At 45.5% G+C, this 16,827-nt stretch overlaps 1 protein-coding gene across 1 annotated transcript in view; it reads left to right on the top strand.

Moving 5' to 3' along the window:
* The window catches only part of CCDC6 (coiled-coil domain containing 6), a 33,120-nt gene extending 16,984 nt beyond the window's left edge, over positions 1-16,136 (top strand). Inside the window, exons 3-9 of the mRNA XM_088129943.1 lie at positions 2,922-3,050; positions 6,839-6,942; positions 8,180-8,340; positions 10,719-10,875; positions 11,897-11,997; positions 12,590-12,714; positions 14,772-16,136. Of these exons, the coding sequence (XP_087986069.1) occupies positions 2,922-3,050; positions 6,839-6,942; positions 8,180-8,340; positions 10,719-10,875; positions 11,897-11,997; positions 12,590-12,714; positions 14,772-14,924 (930 nt within the window). The 3' untranslated portion in view covers positions 14,925-16,136. The remainder of the gene's footprint in view (positions 1-2,921; positions 3,051-6,838; positions 6,943-8,179; positions 8,341-10,718; positions 10,876-11,896; positions 11,998-12,589; positions 12,715-14,771) is intronic.
* Positions 16,137-16,827: the final 691 nt, after the last annotated feature.

Genomic DNA, 16,827 nt, shown 5'->3' with positions numbered 1-16,827 from the left:
TTGAGTAAGGTAATGATTTCTTAACAGGCATTATAAATTAGAATTGTTTTCTCTTCAGAAATACATCTGGGCTATCATTTTGCACCTGCTAATCATAGATAAGGATGTGTGGTTCCAGATGATCCTTCTCCAGGCTGAATTTACCTTTCATATTGTCTAATGTCCTTTGGGAGTTTCTCCAGCAGTAAAGATACCTGCATGAATTCAGGGTGCAATGATCATAAACTATGATTTACTAAGGTGGGAATTGATCTTGGTTCATTATGAAGCCTTGGACTCCAGAATAAAATCACAATTTCCCTTTTGGACTATGGGAACTGAACTTCAAATAATAATGATAACAGATTCGGAAGCCGATATGAATAGGTATAATACTAATTAATTCTGCCCTATAAAACTGGGATTGTTATGCCTGGACTAATTAACCATCCATCTCTAAATTTATCATGATGGTGTCCTTGGAAGCAAGAGTTGAGCTGCTCTTGTATGTGTGAATAAAAGGGTTTCAGCAGTTCTTCCTCTGTTGTGCTCCTCCCAATCTTTCCCACTAAAGAAAATTGCTCTTACGTTGTACATGAGAGGTTTTCAAGTCAACAAATACAACCCTCATTTGGTGGCTGCCCAAATTGTTTCACCATTATTTTGCTTAATTTTCAGCCTCACAAAGATGTTTTCAAGTTCAGTGTGACAGACCTTGCCTGTTTGATGAGCCGTGTGAATTCTGGGATGCTGAGGAATTAGCAGAAGGGTTCCTTCATAATGTCTGAGCACATGTCTTGGGCCTTCATGAGGCAGAGATTCAGTGGCATCTGGAAAAAGCTTCCAGAAGCTCTTTCAGCCCTTGTGCATGGTTGGGGTTCTTCCTGGTGCTCTCTTGGCAGGGATTTTCCAGGTCAGAACAGTTTGGACTATACTTCAAAACACGGGTATATCGCCTTTCAGCATTATGGTGCAAATTTGAGGCTTATGTCTGTAAGAAGGTACTTTAGTCAGACTCTTCTTTGCGAATGTGGGGATTTTTTTCCCCCAAAGTGGGGTGTCAAAATATTGTATTGTTCTGTGTGTAGGTGTGACCTTGTGAGACCACTTTGTTCCTTTAGCTTTCAAGAGGATGCTTCATTGGTTCCATAGAACCAATGAATCAGTATCTGCAAAGATACTGTGATCGCCTGTTAGCAGGCATCTTGGAAGGGAAGATCCTTGCTAGCAGAAAAGCTTTTAGGGAGAGAGGTGATGAGGAAGGTGATTATTCTAGAATAAAACATTCATGGAACTGGGAGCAATGAGATATCCTGTGCATGTGACCCTCAACTGTTTGCATTGGGACATTCTGTTTGAAGTTTCCAGCTAGAGGCACAAGCTCAAGATTTCTTGCAAGCTCTGTTGGATTTGCTCCAGCCACCAGTTCCTTTAGGGAAGGGATGTCATGGTGTTTTAAATGACATGGCTGGAAGACTTCTAAGAAAGAAGGGTTATCTCTTGGCTTGGTATCCAGCACTGCTTATTACTTTGAAAGTTTTTTCTTAGGTTTATAGAATCACGGGGGGTTATTCTGCATCCTTCTCGGAGAATTTGAGAAATTGATTTTACAGAGCAGCTTTAGAAAACGGACACCTAGATTTCCAGCCCTACAAGATAGGACAGGCTGAAAGGGGTACTTAAATATTTGCTGCCCTCACTCAGAAATATTAAGTCTTTGTCTGAACTTGTCTGCAGTTCAGACTTCTGCACATATGGAGGAAGTCAGCTCTGAAAGGGGCGGGGGGGCGGTCATTTGATCTCTGCCAATTCTAAGTTAATCTGTTTATCAAGGAAGTCTGGCTGATAAGACCAGTCTTGTATCTCTCTTTTTGGAAAGAACCAGGGTAGGATAATTTCAGAAATGATCAGTTGCTCTTACAGTAACATGAACTTAAAAAAACAACAACAACCATAGGCTTAGTAATAAAACATACTTTTGAGGAAACACAGTCCCTATAATAATGGATCAGAGCATTTGCTTGGCACAGCTGGGGCTCCCCAGTTGGCAGGCTCAACTCTGCAACACATTGCAGGAGCAGCCCAGATGTTTCAAAAATGGGTAGAGGCAGGAATTCCCATAGAGAGGCCAGGTGTTCCAACTGAAGTCACTCTCCTGGTGTGGGGTCTGATCTTATGTCCTCCTGGTATTCAGGTAAGTGGTTTGAAGGCTTAGAAGCCAACCCTCACCTGTGGAGTATTGCACATCATGTTCATCCCCATGGCTCACAACAAACTGAGTTTCTATTAGCAGTGGGTTCTAGGATTAAGGCATATCTAGGATGTCGGGCTCAGGAGATCCTTTCCAGAATGTGATGCCTTGTGATGGAGCAACAGGCAGAGAAAGGCTTTATGATTTCAGGTGTCCATGTGAAAAATGCACCAGAGACGTCGGGAAGAAGCCTGCTGTGAAGCTGACTTGTTGTTTTAGGAGCACAAAGCCCAGGGGAAAAACCTGCTGAGGAGCCCTCTTAAGACCAGGGCTGCCTCAAGATCAGGAGAGATAGTTGGGGATGCACAACGGTCTCCTGCATCACGCAGGAGAAGAAAAATATGGAAGTGACATGGGTTGCCTTAGAGGAATCTCCTTGAGCCTCATCCCCACATGAAATGCCCAGAAATCTGATTTGCTCCAGATTGCTGTATTTTGTCCCTGTTTGTAGAAAACACAGTAGAAATTTGCTACTGAAGTTGCCCCTTCAAAAGGAACAAAAGCATTTTCTGCAGGATGTGTGTGTTTCGTATGTTATCTATCCTTCATGTTTGCTGTTAATATTGTTTCACTTCCAATCAGGGTTTTACCCAGACTGGATTTTAGATAAGCCATACTTACATAAAATAAATGTTGGTTTGTTGTTGCAAAATGCCGACCCTTTGGGTTTTGATCTCTCTCCTGATCTTAGCTACAGCATGAGAAGGCAGAACTCGAGCAGCATCTGGAGCAGGAGCAGGAGTTCCAAGTGAACAAGTTGATGAAGAAAATAAAAAAACTGGAAAATGACACCATTTCAAAGCAGCTAACTCTGGAACAGGTAAGTCACACGGGGCTGGTGAGCATTGACAGGAATAAAGGTCTGGTTGTCAGCGCAGTTTGCAGCCCAGCTTTTGAGGGAGAGTTGAAACATTGCTTTTGGTGGGGCTCAATCCCCCATCCACGACGAGATGGCGGCTGGGAAGGCTAAAGGGAAGGTGCTGGGTCTGGGGGAAGATTCCGTGGAGAGTTGTGCTTTGGAAAAGGCCAGAGGAAAGGTGGCCCCTGAGGGCGGATTAAGAGAGGAGGAGGAAGGAGCTGGGCTCCTTCACAGTCATTTGTCAAGGGCACCTGGTTGCAGAGCAGCCGACTTCAGGGTAGGGAATGAGGTGATCATTCCCCGTTCCCCCTTGTAATAAAATAAGATATGAGAAGAGATTTGGCACGTGCCTCCTTAAATAGACTAATCAGTGCCACGCACTTGAAATTTAGAAGGCATTTTTCCTCCTCTTCTGTGGCGAGTGAGGATTCTACCACCTTATTTTGCCTATATTACAGAAGAGGGCATTCTGGTTGAAAAGCAGAGCAACACCTCCAGAGCGTCACTTAATGGAGCGTCACTCCATTAAAAGCTGAGCCTGCCATCCCGCTTATATCCTGTCTCCAGAGCTTCACACAAGCCTTATTGTTGCTAACGGTAGTAGGAGCGTAGAACAGATCCTGGAAATAAGCAGATGGTCTGGGCTCATCCACTGGCTTGCCAAATAAGACCGCCTCGTGTTGTCATTTGGAGTCTGAAATTAGCAGTGAAGATGAACGGTGGAGCCCCGTGTTTTCTCCTTGCAGGAACAAGCAGGGGTTAGGCTGTGTTCCCACTCACCTAGGTTAGCCATAAGAAGAGCGGGGTGTTCAATCATATTCCTGTGATTAAATGAGTAATTCCAGAATAGTAGGGGACTGTTTCTGTTTGTTCTAGAATAATATGTACATTGGCTTACTGCTTAATGGTCTCTTCATTTAGAGAGGACAATAATCCGCCTGCTGCACATGGAATATGTGCAGTGTATCTGCAGAATCACTTATGATAGCGATGTGCTTAAATGATTCCGGAATAGCTAGAAAGGTTTATGCCATGTGACTTTTGGCCAGGAATAATAATCATCTTCCAGGTGTAGAACTGAAAAAGGCAACAGCAAAGTTGCCATTTGAAAGACCATTTTATTTCAAGATGGTTTGGGTCTGTATGTGCGTGTGTGTGCGCGCACCTTTGAGTCAGTGTTGACTCCTGGTGACTGCCTGGACCAGCCCCTGCAGTTTTCTTGACAAGATTTGGGAAGGGGTTTGCTCTGGCCTCCTCCTCCCTAGGGCTGAGGGAGAGGGACCGGCCCAGGGTCCCCCGACTGCCTTCACTCACGGTCTCCCGGCTTCTAGCCTGGTGCCTTAACCCCTACACCAAACTGGCTCTCGTTCTGAGTTTCTGAAGAGCAAATTCTGAAGCCTGTATAACTGACACTTCATATTCAAGATCAGATATTGCACTGTTGATTACACCTGTTTTCTGACTTCCATGCCGACGTTAAGGTGTTAAGAACAAGCCAGAGAACTCCCTGGCAAAAAGATCTTGCAGTCAAGCCCTGAAGGAACTTTGTCAAGGAAGAAAAGGGATCTCAGGGGGCCCTTGCCACTCATCCTCATGCAAGCCACTCACTTCGACATCATTGTGCTAGTTGCGGAAGAATTAAGATTTTCTGCTTTATTCTTACTTTTATATTCTAAGAGCCTTTTATAGACTCTGATATTATTAAAATTACTGGTGGATTCTTTGGTCTTAATGTTTGATTTCTAGATTTGATTCCACTGTCAGTTTTTAAAGTGATGGTCCTCTGTTGCAAGGGTTTTTGGAGCTGGCTTACTCTTAAAAACAAAACAACCAAAAAAAGAGGATCTGAGTACGTCTGTTACAGAGCTCTGATTTGCTCTCTGCTCTGTTTTAGTGCTCAAAGAAAGTATGCACAAAGAATGCTCCTCGACAACCCCGCCATTGGTGGTTATGCTGCCCTTGATGGTCCTGATTGAACCATAAATACTCCCTGTGGGAATGCCGTGTGGCTTTTGTTCACCTGAGAACCTCCCTGGGTCGAGCAGTTCCATGGGAGGAGAGAGAGTTGTGTTACCCTGGATTCTGAACACCAAATTACGGCCGTGGGTGTGTGGCTCAGTCCTGAGAATTAGAGGTTAACTTTTGCCACCTCCCAGCCTCTGTGGGGAAGGTGAACTGTGCACTTGAATTCAGCAGCAGGTATAAACCCTTTGGCCAAGCACAAAGATTAAAATGCAAATACCTTTAGGGAGTTTCCTTTTATTGCCACATCCTTACCAGGAAATGCCTCTTCTGTCTGGCTTCGCTTAGGAAGCTGACCTGATCCAGCAGCTCCCCGTTTTTTCAAAATAGGAGTTGAGCTGCAGCTGCTGTTGCCCTTCTGGCAGTTGTTAATTTCTCATTTAAATTGAAAGTGTCTTGTTACTACTTTGTGTGGCCATTTAGTCGGCTTGATCTTCCCCTAGCCCTAATAAAAGCACATCTCAGAGAGGCTGATCGTGTTCCCAAGTACTCTTCCTAGCTGACGGAAATGTTCCTTCCACCAAAGTGCATTTCCTGTACTTTGCGGCAGGGAATAGTTGGCTCTGTCTGTCTGTAGTAGGGACAGCCCAGCCAGTGGAGGAACAGGCCCACTTGGGCCTGGAGTCCAGTTTGAATCAAGTATGGTTCGGCAGTAGGGAGAGTTAACCCAAAAGTCTTTAATCTGGATGTTTGAGCTGGCGTTCTTGCATCTTTTGCTTCAGACAGCCTCTCCCAAAGCAAAGCCCTATCTCCCAAGAACCCACAAGCTGTAGCTAAGTTTGGGGACCCGGTAAAATCTATGTTTTGATTAGTAAACAAAGTGAGGCTTAATAGTCACTCAGCTGATGAAAAGGAAATTGGGCACAAAAGGATATGCAAAGGAACGCTCTCTTCCCAAACTTGCAAAGCCCCCTCCACCCAGAATGAGAATGGCCTAATTCAGTAATGTCAAGTGCTGAGATGTCATCATGGTGTCAGACCAGGACCCCCAAAATCTGGGTTCAAGACCCTACTTGACCGTGGAACTTGCTGGGTGACTTTAGGCTGGTTGCTTTCTCTTAGCACGTCTTACTCATAGGACTGCTGTTACGAGGATAAAATGAGGGGTGGCCTTGCCTTGGTCTCCTCAAAACAAGGGCAGCAAATCAACCAGTAAATAGCAGAGTATGTCCAGCTGCCTGGCAGCATCAGGTTGACCTTGGCTGAGCTTGAGAACTAAGCAGGATTGGAGCTGATTAGAACTGGATGGGTGATGAGCAGGAAATCTCAGGGCTGTAGGTGAGGCTGGGAATCCAAAGACATCCCACTCCACTCTAAGAGAAGACAGTAGCCAAACCAGTTCCATATTGCTGCCAGGTGGACTACATGGGTATGGGCACGGCATCCCCAGGAATCAAGCTTGACATGAAGGAAACGTTGTTTTTACCTGGACAAATGAATTAGAAGGAAATCAGGAGAAGCATTTATTTTCCCCTAATGAGCGCAAAGAAAAGCATAACTAGTTAAAATAGTTGTCCTGTTTCCAGGATCCTGGACCAACAGAACTTCTCTCAACTGTGCAAGCAAAATATATTTTTGTGAGAAAAAGTTTCTGACCAAAATGTAAATGTTGGCAATCTAAATGCAGTTTCTTGGTGTCCTGAATTGATGCTGAGTTAAACTGTGGTCCAGCTAAAACTTAGGAAAAGGCAATGCCCATTTTTAACAAACCACACTTTGTTTCTTAGCTAAGACGTGAGAAGATTGATCTTGAAAACACACTTGAACAAGAACAGGAAGCCCTCGTGAATCGTCTCTGGAAGAGGATGGATAAACTTGAAGCAGAAAAAAGGTTGATTTTCTTCTTTGCGCCTCCCACTCACTCACACCTTTTTGAGGGGCCAAGGTGCAGATTTCACAGCTTCTCCCTAAAATGTAGCTATTTTGAGGAGCAGTAAGAGAACAGTAAATCGTGGTATGTTGCAAAACCAGAGACTAATATAATATGGCTTTTAAGGATAATTCACTAGAAAGGGTCCTTCCTGTCCTGTTACTAAGCTTTGCCTTAAAGTTACAAATCTCACATTGAAAATTAGCCATTGCTATTTATAAAATCTTTTTGCTGAATCCCAATTTTCATCACAAATAACATTTCACAGCATTCAGCAGATTTCACAGAAGCAGCAGAATTTGGAGGGCCATGAACACCTGATGTTTTCTGATGTGGTTGTTAGTTAATGAAAGGTTGAGTCTTGCTATGATCTTTTGTTCTCACAAGAATTTTTTTTAACCTTCTAAACACACAAGAAATTAAAGTGATGCCTTGAGTCTTGATTCTGAAACCTGAGGCAGTCTTGTTCAGAGAGCGGGAAGCCAAGGATGGACCTAACCCTTAGTGACTTGTGGATGGAAGGTCCCTGCCTCCTTCATGCCCTTGGGCCAAGGAGTAAGCCGGCCACTCGCCCAGCCTCGTTAATCAGAATTCTGGAGCAACCAGGCTTGGCCTTAGCTTGTAACTCTTCCCACTGGGTGGGTTTATTGATCCTCAGGTTTGTGATAAAGTGTTTGCCCTAATTAGATAATGCCTTCTTACAATTTCTACTTGTAGGATTTGATTTCTTCAGCACAGTTTGTGCATACCTTTCTTTGCCAAAAAAGAATACTGACCATTTCAAATCATCTTGTTTTCTGTTGATAGATGTAATGGTATGTGGGAATGACCTTGGGGGATTGGGCCAAGAGGCAGCATAGCCCACAGCTGGATAGTGAGCGGGGCAAGAGGCTCAGAAGAGACCCTCCCTAATTTCTTGGGCTGTAAAGGAGACCGGGGGGGGGGGGGAAGAATTGTACTTTCAGACTTGCAAGATTGATGTCAGCCTTACTAGGTAGACCAGACAGGAAACACAACCAGATGACTAATTCTACTTTATTGTAAAGCTATATTAACAGAATCTTGCAAGTCTGACCATTCCCTAGGCAGCGTCTCTTGGCCAGTCTCCCAAGGTCATTCCCATGTACCATTACAATATATTTCAAAGAAATGAAGCAGAAAGTGCCAATTTGTATGTACATATATATTTTAATTCCAGAATTCTCCAGGAGAAATTGGACCAGCCGGTGTCTGCTCCTCCATCGCCAAGGGACATATCAATGGAAATAGATTCTCCAGAAAATATGATGCGGCATATCAGGTTTCTGAAGAATGAGGTAGAAAGGTTAAAGAAACAGCTCCGAGCAGCGCAGCTACAGCGTAAGTCCGGCTTCCTTCGCTGCGCTCCCTGTGCGTCATGTAAAACTATCATTTCCAGGCAGGATAACTTAGAGGGCGAGTTCAGAAGCAGGGTGTTAGTTTCTGTGTAACAGGACTGACTGTACTGCAATCTAGGTTTTCTCCCCAGGTAGAACAAATAGGGTTTCAGGTTATTTTAGCTTATTTTGCTTTGCCATAAAACAATTATGTGTGATTTTATAATTCTCTAGTCATCTTTGCTAAGAGTCAGCGTTGTGTTTTGCTTTACTGTAGTCAATATACATGGGGCGGGGGGGGCGCAGAATACTGACCACGTCTAGCTCATCAGTTTAAATGGCCTAACATTTGGTTATGGACTTTTCAAAGTTGTGAAAATGCCATACTCTGTGTTTTCTATATTACACTTTTGCTCTAAAAACAAGAATATAACTGTTGATGCCTCGATACTGTCTAAGAGCATTATGCCAGTCCTCTGGGCACAGAGCACGTGGACCTTTTTCACTAAGCCGCTTGCTGTGGGACAAGGGAGGAGCAAGACATCCAAAGACATTGAAAGTAACGGCCACAAAGCAGCACAAAATGAAGGGGCAGGCCATCGCCAAGGAACAACAGGACAGGGGCATAAAATACTGGAGAAGACTCTGCAACAGGAGGCTAAAGACATTTGCCAGACGTTTATCCTCATTTTCCCATTATCTCCAAGCTGGTGCCCTGCAACAGTGGTGAGATTTGAAGAGTCCAGAAGGGCCTTTGGCACCTGAGTCCCCCGAATACCTGGAGGACGGTAGCCCTCCAGATGCGTTGCCAGTGGGATCTTCTTCCTGGTGCTCTTCTTGGGGGCCAGTCATTTCTGGCATAAACAAGCGGGCCTTAATGCACAGAATTTGATCAAGCCGTGAACTGAGCTGAATAATCCCTGCTTTAAATCTGAGATGCTTAAAATTGTTCTGAATAAAAGTCAGCAGCTTTTTTAAAGTAACCTCCGGTGATTACTTTGTTACTAACTTCAGTGAACATCTCAGGACAGGGGCCGTCATCCTGCGGTTTGAGTGTTCATGTCTCCACAGAGAAAGGAGTATGGGGGAGAAGTGTGGGATCCTGAAGTCTGTGCTTAAGATGGGGAAATAAATGGGAGGACAGCCTCTGAGCAGCCCCTGAATTTCAGATTCAGGCTGAAAGAGAGCAGAGAGAAGAGCCATCCTCGTAGTTTGTATTTCTTCCAGCCTTGGAATGTAGAAAGTTGCCCTTTTTTTCTGCACTTGGGTATTTGTGGGTCAATGACTTCTCTGTCCGTTCCCTACATTCTGAATAGGCTGAATTGGCAGCCTTTTTTCTAGACAGAGATTAGTAGCAATATTTTAACTTAGCTTTCTGAGGCAAAGCATTTAGCAGCAATTAATGTCATTTGAGGAGGGAAATGAAGAAGACGTACGTTTTTAGGCTGAGTCTTTGTTTACAAGTTTTGCAGAATTAGTAATGTCACTTCAGAGGAGATCAGAGACGTTAATCTCCATGTCCTTGCCTGTCCCTTCGGAGACACTGCCTTTGCTCGCTGTCCTTGAGTCAGTGCAACGTCTCGGGGTGAGGGCTGCATGTGTGCAAATGTCAGCCTGAGGCACTAGAATCCAGAAGCCTCTTGGTGCAGCTCTCCTTTTATCTTCTCCATCGTTGTCCTTGAATGGCCTGGTGGGCGACTGCAGCAACAGGGACGTGACCCTGGACAATTTATTGCTTTCTGTGTCTCCATAATGAATAGCCAGGCTGGAGCACTCTGGGTTATCTCTCATCTCTCCCACCACCTTTCAGCTTAGGCGAGAGACTCTGTGGGGGACTTTTATGGGAAATCTTCTGAGCACGAGAGCTCCTCCCCACACACACTCCCCCTCCCAGACAGTTTTTTGAGATTTATATTGTCATTTCTGTCATCACAGCAAACAGAGACAGTTGTCCCAAAGATAGATTTTCTCCCCAAACCAAGGCTTGCTGCTGGAAGCTTGGTTATCGTAGTGTCACACCTTTAGAAGGAGAAGCATTTCTCATATGTCCCTCTACAGTTGGGATTCTTGGAGCTAATATTCATGATTTTGAGGATGGCTGATAAGCCTGTCTGAGCCAGGCACTTGCCACTCTCACTTTTACCTAACCAACAACTTTCTGTTAGATACAAATTACTTTAGGGAACCTTGGATGGTTCCAATTGTAGCCAGTTCAGTGGGGTTGGGGTTAAACTATGCTTAAACTAGGGTTTGCTCAGCTGTCTATGTTCTCCTTCCTTGATTCGGCTCAATTCAGAGTCGAATTATAAAATGTTTACCAATATCTGTGGGCCCTACAAAGCGCAACATTGGGTTTAATAACAAACCATCTTGAAACTCCAGATTCAGAGAAGATGGCCCAGTACTTGGAGGAAGAACGTCACATGAGAGAAGAGAACTTGAGGCTCCAAAGAAAATTGCAGAGGGAGATGGAGCGAAGGGAAGCCTTGTGCAGGCAGCTGTCCGAAAGTGAATCCAGTTTGGAAATGGACGATGAAAGGTTTGTGTTCGGTTTGTTCCACTCTTCTGACTTTTAGGTTTCAGGGATCTGGGGCTGCCAGCAGAAACAGACCCTCCCCGGTCCATTTCTGTCCCTTTCTCCTCTGTAATTAACAGCCCAGCTTGATGCCATGGGTCACTCCATGCCACTGCAGGGGCAGCCAGCAGCAGCACCAGCAGCAGGAGGATACGTTGTTTTAGAGCTACTCCTGATACGGCCTTGCTTTGGGTTGTCCCTCTCTTTGAAGATACGGGGCTAATTTGGGCATACAACAAAGGCATTTCCAAGGGGAGGAACAGTTCAGTCACTCTGACCAGATAACAAGGCCTGCGTTCCTGGGGATTCTCCTTCTGCTTGATTTATATTGCTTTGTTAATGTTGAGGAGTAATTACGTCCATCTGGTAACTAGAGGATGTTCCACTTAAGCTGGAGTCTAAACTGAAGTTTGCAGGTGGAAGCTTGGTTATCGTAGTGCCACGCCTTCAGAACAAGAAGCGTTTCTCATGTGTCCCTCCACAATTGGAGTTAGCAGCTTAGTGACTTCAAAGTCAGCACTGTCGTCCAGTTAAGACAGACGTAGTCAGCGTGTGCGTTTTAATGAACAACTCAGTTAAATGTGCACGGAATTCCTCTGAAGAACAGACCGCTTTCTTTGAAGAGGGTTGGACGTGTTGCAGTTGGCAGTGCCAGAAGAGCAATCTGTGCTTTTTGGACTGAAGGGGGGAGTAGCATTTCAGAAATTAGCTTTGTTACCCATATTCCTTACAGGCCTGTGTAAAAGTGTAATATACCATTTATAGTGATTGTGTAAAATACTTAATATGCTTTAAAATGTCTATTTTATTAGTGTCACCCTTGTAAATGATTAAAAATGGTTTTTATTTAGTCAGTTGTACCAACTTTATCATGATGCTCCTCTAGTATCTTGGCAAAACTTTGAGAAAAACTAGAAGAAAGCCTAAAGTAAGAAAACAGATTTATGGCAAATTAAAACTAATTGATCTGTATCTCTTAAATTAGATATTTTAACGAAATGTCTGCGCAAGGATTAAGACCTCGCACTGTGTCAAGTCCAATTCCATACACACCTTCTCCAAGTTCCAGCAGACCCATCTCACCAGGTAAATATATGGAAAATTCTGATTTTTTATGTTTGTGATAGCACGTGCCTGTCTTGCCTAGATATATAGTTAATCTTCCACTAGAAGCAGTGAGTGGAGACTCTTCAGCATTCAGGAAGTAAAAGACTTGTATTAAAATGTTGGTAAGTAACTAGCCAACAAACAGAACAGAGTCATTTTTATTTCATGGAATTGTTGGAAACCACGAATGTAAATCGGAGAGAGTTTTTTATATTTTTTTCAACATTTTTCCTTTATATCCTTTCTTTAGTCTTAGATTTTTCAAACTTTTATTTTTTCAGTGGTGAAAATAGATTTTCCCTCTTTTAGCAAACCCAGCCACTCCTAGTGTTAAATCTCCAACCTATATAGGGGCCATGTTATTTCCTGCCTTGAAGCTTTTGGATTGGAGCAAACTATACGTTTAGGTGCTTAAATGGCGTCACCCCTTTGTGCCTGGCCAGGAACCACCATCACATTGTCAAGACCATTGCAAATACCTTTTCTGCAGTGATTCCTTTCTTCTTCCTCCTGGACTGGCTGTTGAGGCACCTCCCCAGTAATGACGCCTTCTCTCACTTTCTGGTTTTAGGTCTCTCGTATGCAAGTCACACCGTTGGCTTTACTCCCCCGACTTCACTCACCAGAGCTGGCATGTCTTACTATAACTCTCCAGGCCTTCACGTGCAGCATATGGGGCCATCCCACAGCATTACAGTGAGTCTCTACAGCATCAGCTTGTCGTAAATCACACGCTGTCTTTGTGTTGGCTGCTTTGTGGTGTCTTCACACCGGAGTGCTGTCAAGCCCATCTTTCTCTTTTTATACAATGTTTCTTGACCTTGTCAACTTTACATCGTGTGCACTTCAACTCATGCTGACTGGGAAATTCTGGGAGTTGAAGTCCACAGATCTTAAAGTTGCTGAAGTTGAGAAACACTGGATGATCATTTTCCCAGAATTACAAAATAGCGGCTGCCTCTTTGAACCCATCATGCGTGTGCTCTGCGGCTCTTCTTTCCTTACCACTGTGTTACGTGTTTGTGTGCCCCATTTAGCACCTGCTTCCCACCAGCACCACCTCCAGAACAAAAGTTCAGAGGGTTGCAGGGCATGAATAGTGGGGAGCGTCTCTGAGCCCATAAAAGCCCCAAATCATAAAGAGCACACCCTGCTTTTCTTGCCTTTCCCGCTTGACAAATCAATCACCCCAGGTTGATTCAGGTTCAGGGCCGACCGTGAACTGATCACCCTAAATGGCATCTTCCAGTTTATCTTGCCTTTTTGTTAGTTGAAAAAGCTGCTGCCGGACCCCGGGGGGTTTCTGGCCACCGTGGACTGATGTGGCTGTCCTCGTACTGTGCCTCTTGCAGGATATGCCTCCTTTCACCCGTTTCCTTCAGCCTCTGAAGAGTAGATTTCTGCTTGTTGCTTAACCCTTCCACCAGAATAGCAGTTTGGCCCCATTTGGGGCATTATGTTGCATCTTCATTTCATATTTGCGGAGCAAGATAAATGAAACTGTGGTCCAGCATCAGCTGTTGTTGACACTCAGCATCAGACTGCAACATTAGAACCCATGAGAGAATGACCATGACCGCCAGTTTTCTGAAGTCACAAAAAAGACATCGGGACTATTTTTTGCTGCTGCAACAGATGAGGGTTTTCTACTTAGCAAGTAGTTTTGAATTGGGGCAAGTAATTTTGCAGCAGTGATGCGCCCCATTAACTTACCCCCAAGCAAGTTTCAGGTGAAGGGCGCAGCCCCTTCCCCCTCCACACGTGAACAACCACCGGACCGTTTCTGCAGGAGTCCTTGCCTTCGGGCCCCCCTTTCCTGTGCCCCAGCCACTCCGTGAGGGTTGGAGGAGTGCTCCGGCTGAGGTTCTGACGCAGAGAACGTGGCAGAGACTCACTCCTAACCGTACAGTATGCGTAGCATGGGACAAGGATCAGGGAGGGGTCACGGGGACAGGTGGAAAATGTTTGCCTGCCCCTCTCGAAGAAGTGAGTTGTTCGGTGATTCATGCAGTAAGACTGGACTTGCAGTCGTCATTCTTAGCTTTCCCCTTGTTCTGAAAGTGTGGCCTGAGCTGCAGCCAGAAGATCCCACGGTCCCTGTTCTCAGTGGGTCTCCCGGAATCAGCTGCCCTGGACAGCTACTCAGCCCTTTTCACTCCCCTTCAGGTTACCTTACTCTGAGCGGGAGTAAGGGCGTTTGCAGTAGAAGGTCAGGCAATCTCACTGGCCCTCGGTGGGGGCGCCCGCAGGCTCAGGCCGTTCGGTTTCTGCAAGGTGACATGTTGAGATCTGGATCACCTGGACGAGAGAGACCAGGAATTCTGGGGGAGATGGTTTTCCCGTCACGCAGAGGCGGTGTCTGTAAACTGACACACCGCGCTTGACAAGGCCTTGCTCAGCATTTCCTCCTTGCCTCCCCTCCTTTTGTTTTTCTGCCCTGGTGTCCACATTAAACAAGCAGGCAAGGTTAGCAAAAGGCACGGGCTCCAGAACGTGTTTTCAGATGGTTGGTCTAGCGTCCCGCTTAAGGCAGATGCCTTGTGGCTCGTGCGGCGAGGGGCTGTTGCACCGGCTGGCTTGAGGCTGTGCTGCTTCCGTGGCTTGGCTGGCTGGGGGGGGGGGGGGGCTCAGAGAACGGCAGCCTTGCCAGGACCCCTCGTTGGGCGTGGCTTTTCCGGCAGTTACCTCTGCCACCGTCAGGGCCTCTCTCGTTCTCGTCTTTGTAACCCCAGCTTGCTTGTTTCCTCCCGCAGAGGCCTTTGCCACGAAGAAGCAACAGCCCGGACAAGTTCAAGCGTCCCACCCCGCCTCCTTCTCCGAACACGCAGACCCCGCTGCCGTCGGCCCCCCCGCCCCCCCCTCCGCCCCCCCAGCCGGCTCCTTTCCAGCCCTCCGCTCAGCCTTAGCGCCCCCGGCCAGCGATCCTGCCTTCAGAGTTGGACTCATCCCCTGGAGCAGTTTACTACAAGCCAAAGGCTTACGACGGTCAATTCGGAGTTGACTGACTTGCACTGAAGTTCTCGAGGCTTCACTGTTTCATTGTGTTGTACAAGTTTGTCTAAGGACCTCCTCCAGCGTTAGCTCGTTGCCTGCATTAAAGGCGCTTCCAGGGAAGAACGCAGATGATGGCTCGTGGGGATCGCCCGCCCCGGGGGGTCCTTTCCGTGTACGAAGTGTCCTCCCTTTGTTTCTCTAAAGCGCAGCCGTTGGTGTGGGATCCGCGACATCAGTTTAAAGCAAGCCAACCAAAATCCCTCAGTGTTGACATTGGATCATAGATGTATGCCCCTCCCGTGGCTGGAACATCGGCTCCGTCGCTTGGTATTATGGCGTTACGTTTTGCTGAGCTCCCCGTACGGCGTTTACTTTACCCCCCCGACCCCCCCCCCCAGCTTCCTCCTTTCTAAAATAAAAAGGGGTAGTTCTCTGTAGTTCTTCACAACATCTTGCATTATAAAACTAAGGCATGGGCTGTATATTACAAGCTCCCAGATATGACAGAGTGTTTCCAGCATATTCAGCAAATCAGCTCCACATTTCAGGACAGCTTTTAGTGAGAAAGCAAAAGCCCAACCTCACTTCTCTAATTGTGTCCCTTAATTTCCAGACCCCAAGTAAAGCATACATGAGCAATTGGCCCCTTTTGTCCAGTGTGTTGGTACTGTCTGGAGCGTCAGAGCCTGTAGGACGTATGATTCCCTGGTCCGACCTTCCCTCCCTCCTTCCTCCCTTCCCATCCCGCTGCTTCATTACGATGCTTGGGGCCGTCTACAGCCTGTTCTCTGACTTTCTGCTGTAGGAAAGCAGTTTGTATGAAAAGCAAAAAAGCCTGGTTTCCCCCTTGTTTAAAATATTTTAATGGTGTGGCCCCTCCTCTCTGAAAGTTTAAACCATGACGTTAGGCTTTGGGAAGAAAAATCAGATGGGAGGTGCATATTCATAGCAGCATATGATAAACAGCCAAAACTGTTGTATTGCTTGGTAGAAAAGGATCAAGAGAAAGTTAGGTGACAATAGCAAATGCGTATTTAGCAGCATAAGCCGGTACAATGTATAAAGAAATGTATTCTGGAATACATTCTTTCAATTCATTTAGCACAAATAAATGGTTTGTTTCACTTTGCAGTGGAACGAAGTGTCTTTTTTCCCCCTCGAAATGTCATTCTGCCTTCATAGGAGCCTTTTCTTGGGGTTCCTACTTGCTAACCTTTACAAGGTAGTAACACTACTTTTAAAAGTTAAGTCCTCCTACTCGGGTGTGGTGCTTGAGACAGTACCGAACGGGGCAGTGCTCTGTTTTTGTGATACGTCTAAACATACTACTGAAAGCACAAGCTTAAGAAATCAGTGTTTTGTAAAAAGTTTGCATGATTTCATATTTTCCTCTATGAAGTGGAAAGGAGACTCAAAGGCATAATCCCTTCCAATTTTTTGAGCACTGCTGTTTCTCCTTAATTTGTGTCTGAGAGTCTTACGCATAGGTTAGCTCCCCGTAAAGTCAATTTTGGCTGAGTTATCCCTGCTTCAACGTTTCCAGTTACTTTTTATGGCTTTTAGAGGCATGTGCTTAATGTTCTTGCATTAAAGTATTTCAGGGGGACACTTTAAGATGCCAGACTTGGGCTTAATTCGCTCAGCATTTGAAGTATCTATCAAAGATACGGTGTTCAGCTAGGATCTAATAAAGAGTTGCATTTTTAACATACGTGTCCTGCCTGGGAAAAATCAGCGAAGGGACAAGATTCCATTCTACAACTCAACTTAAAATAAGACCTCAGTACCCAAAAATCAGTGCATGGTTCTCTCTAC

The sequence above is a fragment of the Python bivittatus genome, unplaced genomic scaffold (genome assembly GCF_059951505.1).
Source record: "Python bivittatus isolate LINGU-HERP-01145 unplaced genomic scaffold, Pbiv_v1 ctg000050_np1212, whole genome shotgun sequence".
Classification (NCBI taxonomy): Eukaryota; Metazoa; Chordata; class Lepidosauria; order Squamata; family Pythonidae; genus Python; species Python bivittatus.
This window is presented reverse-complemented; position numbering and strand designations above follow the sequence as displayed.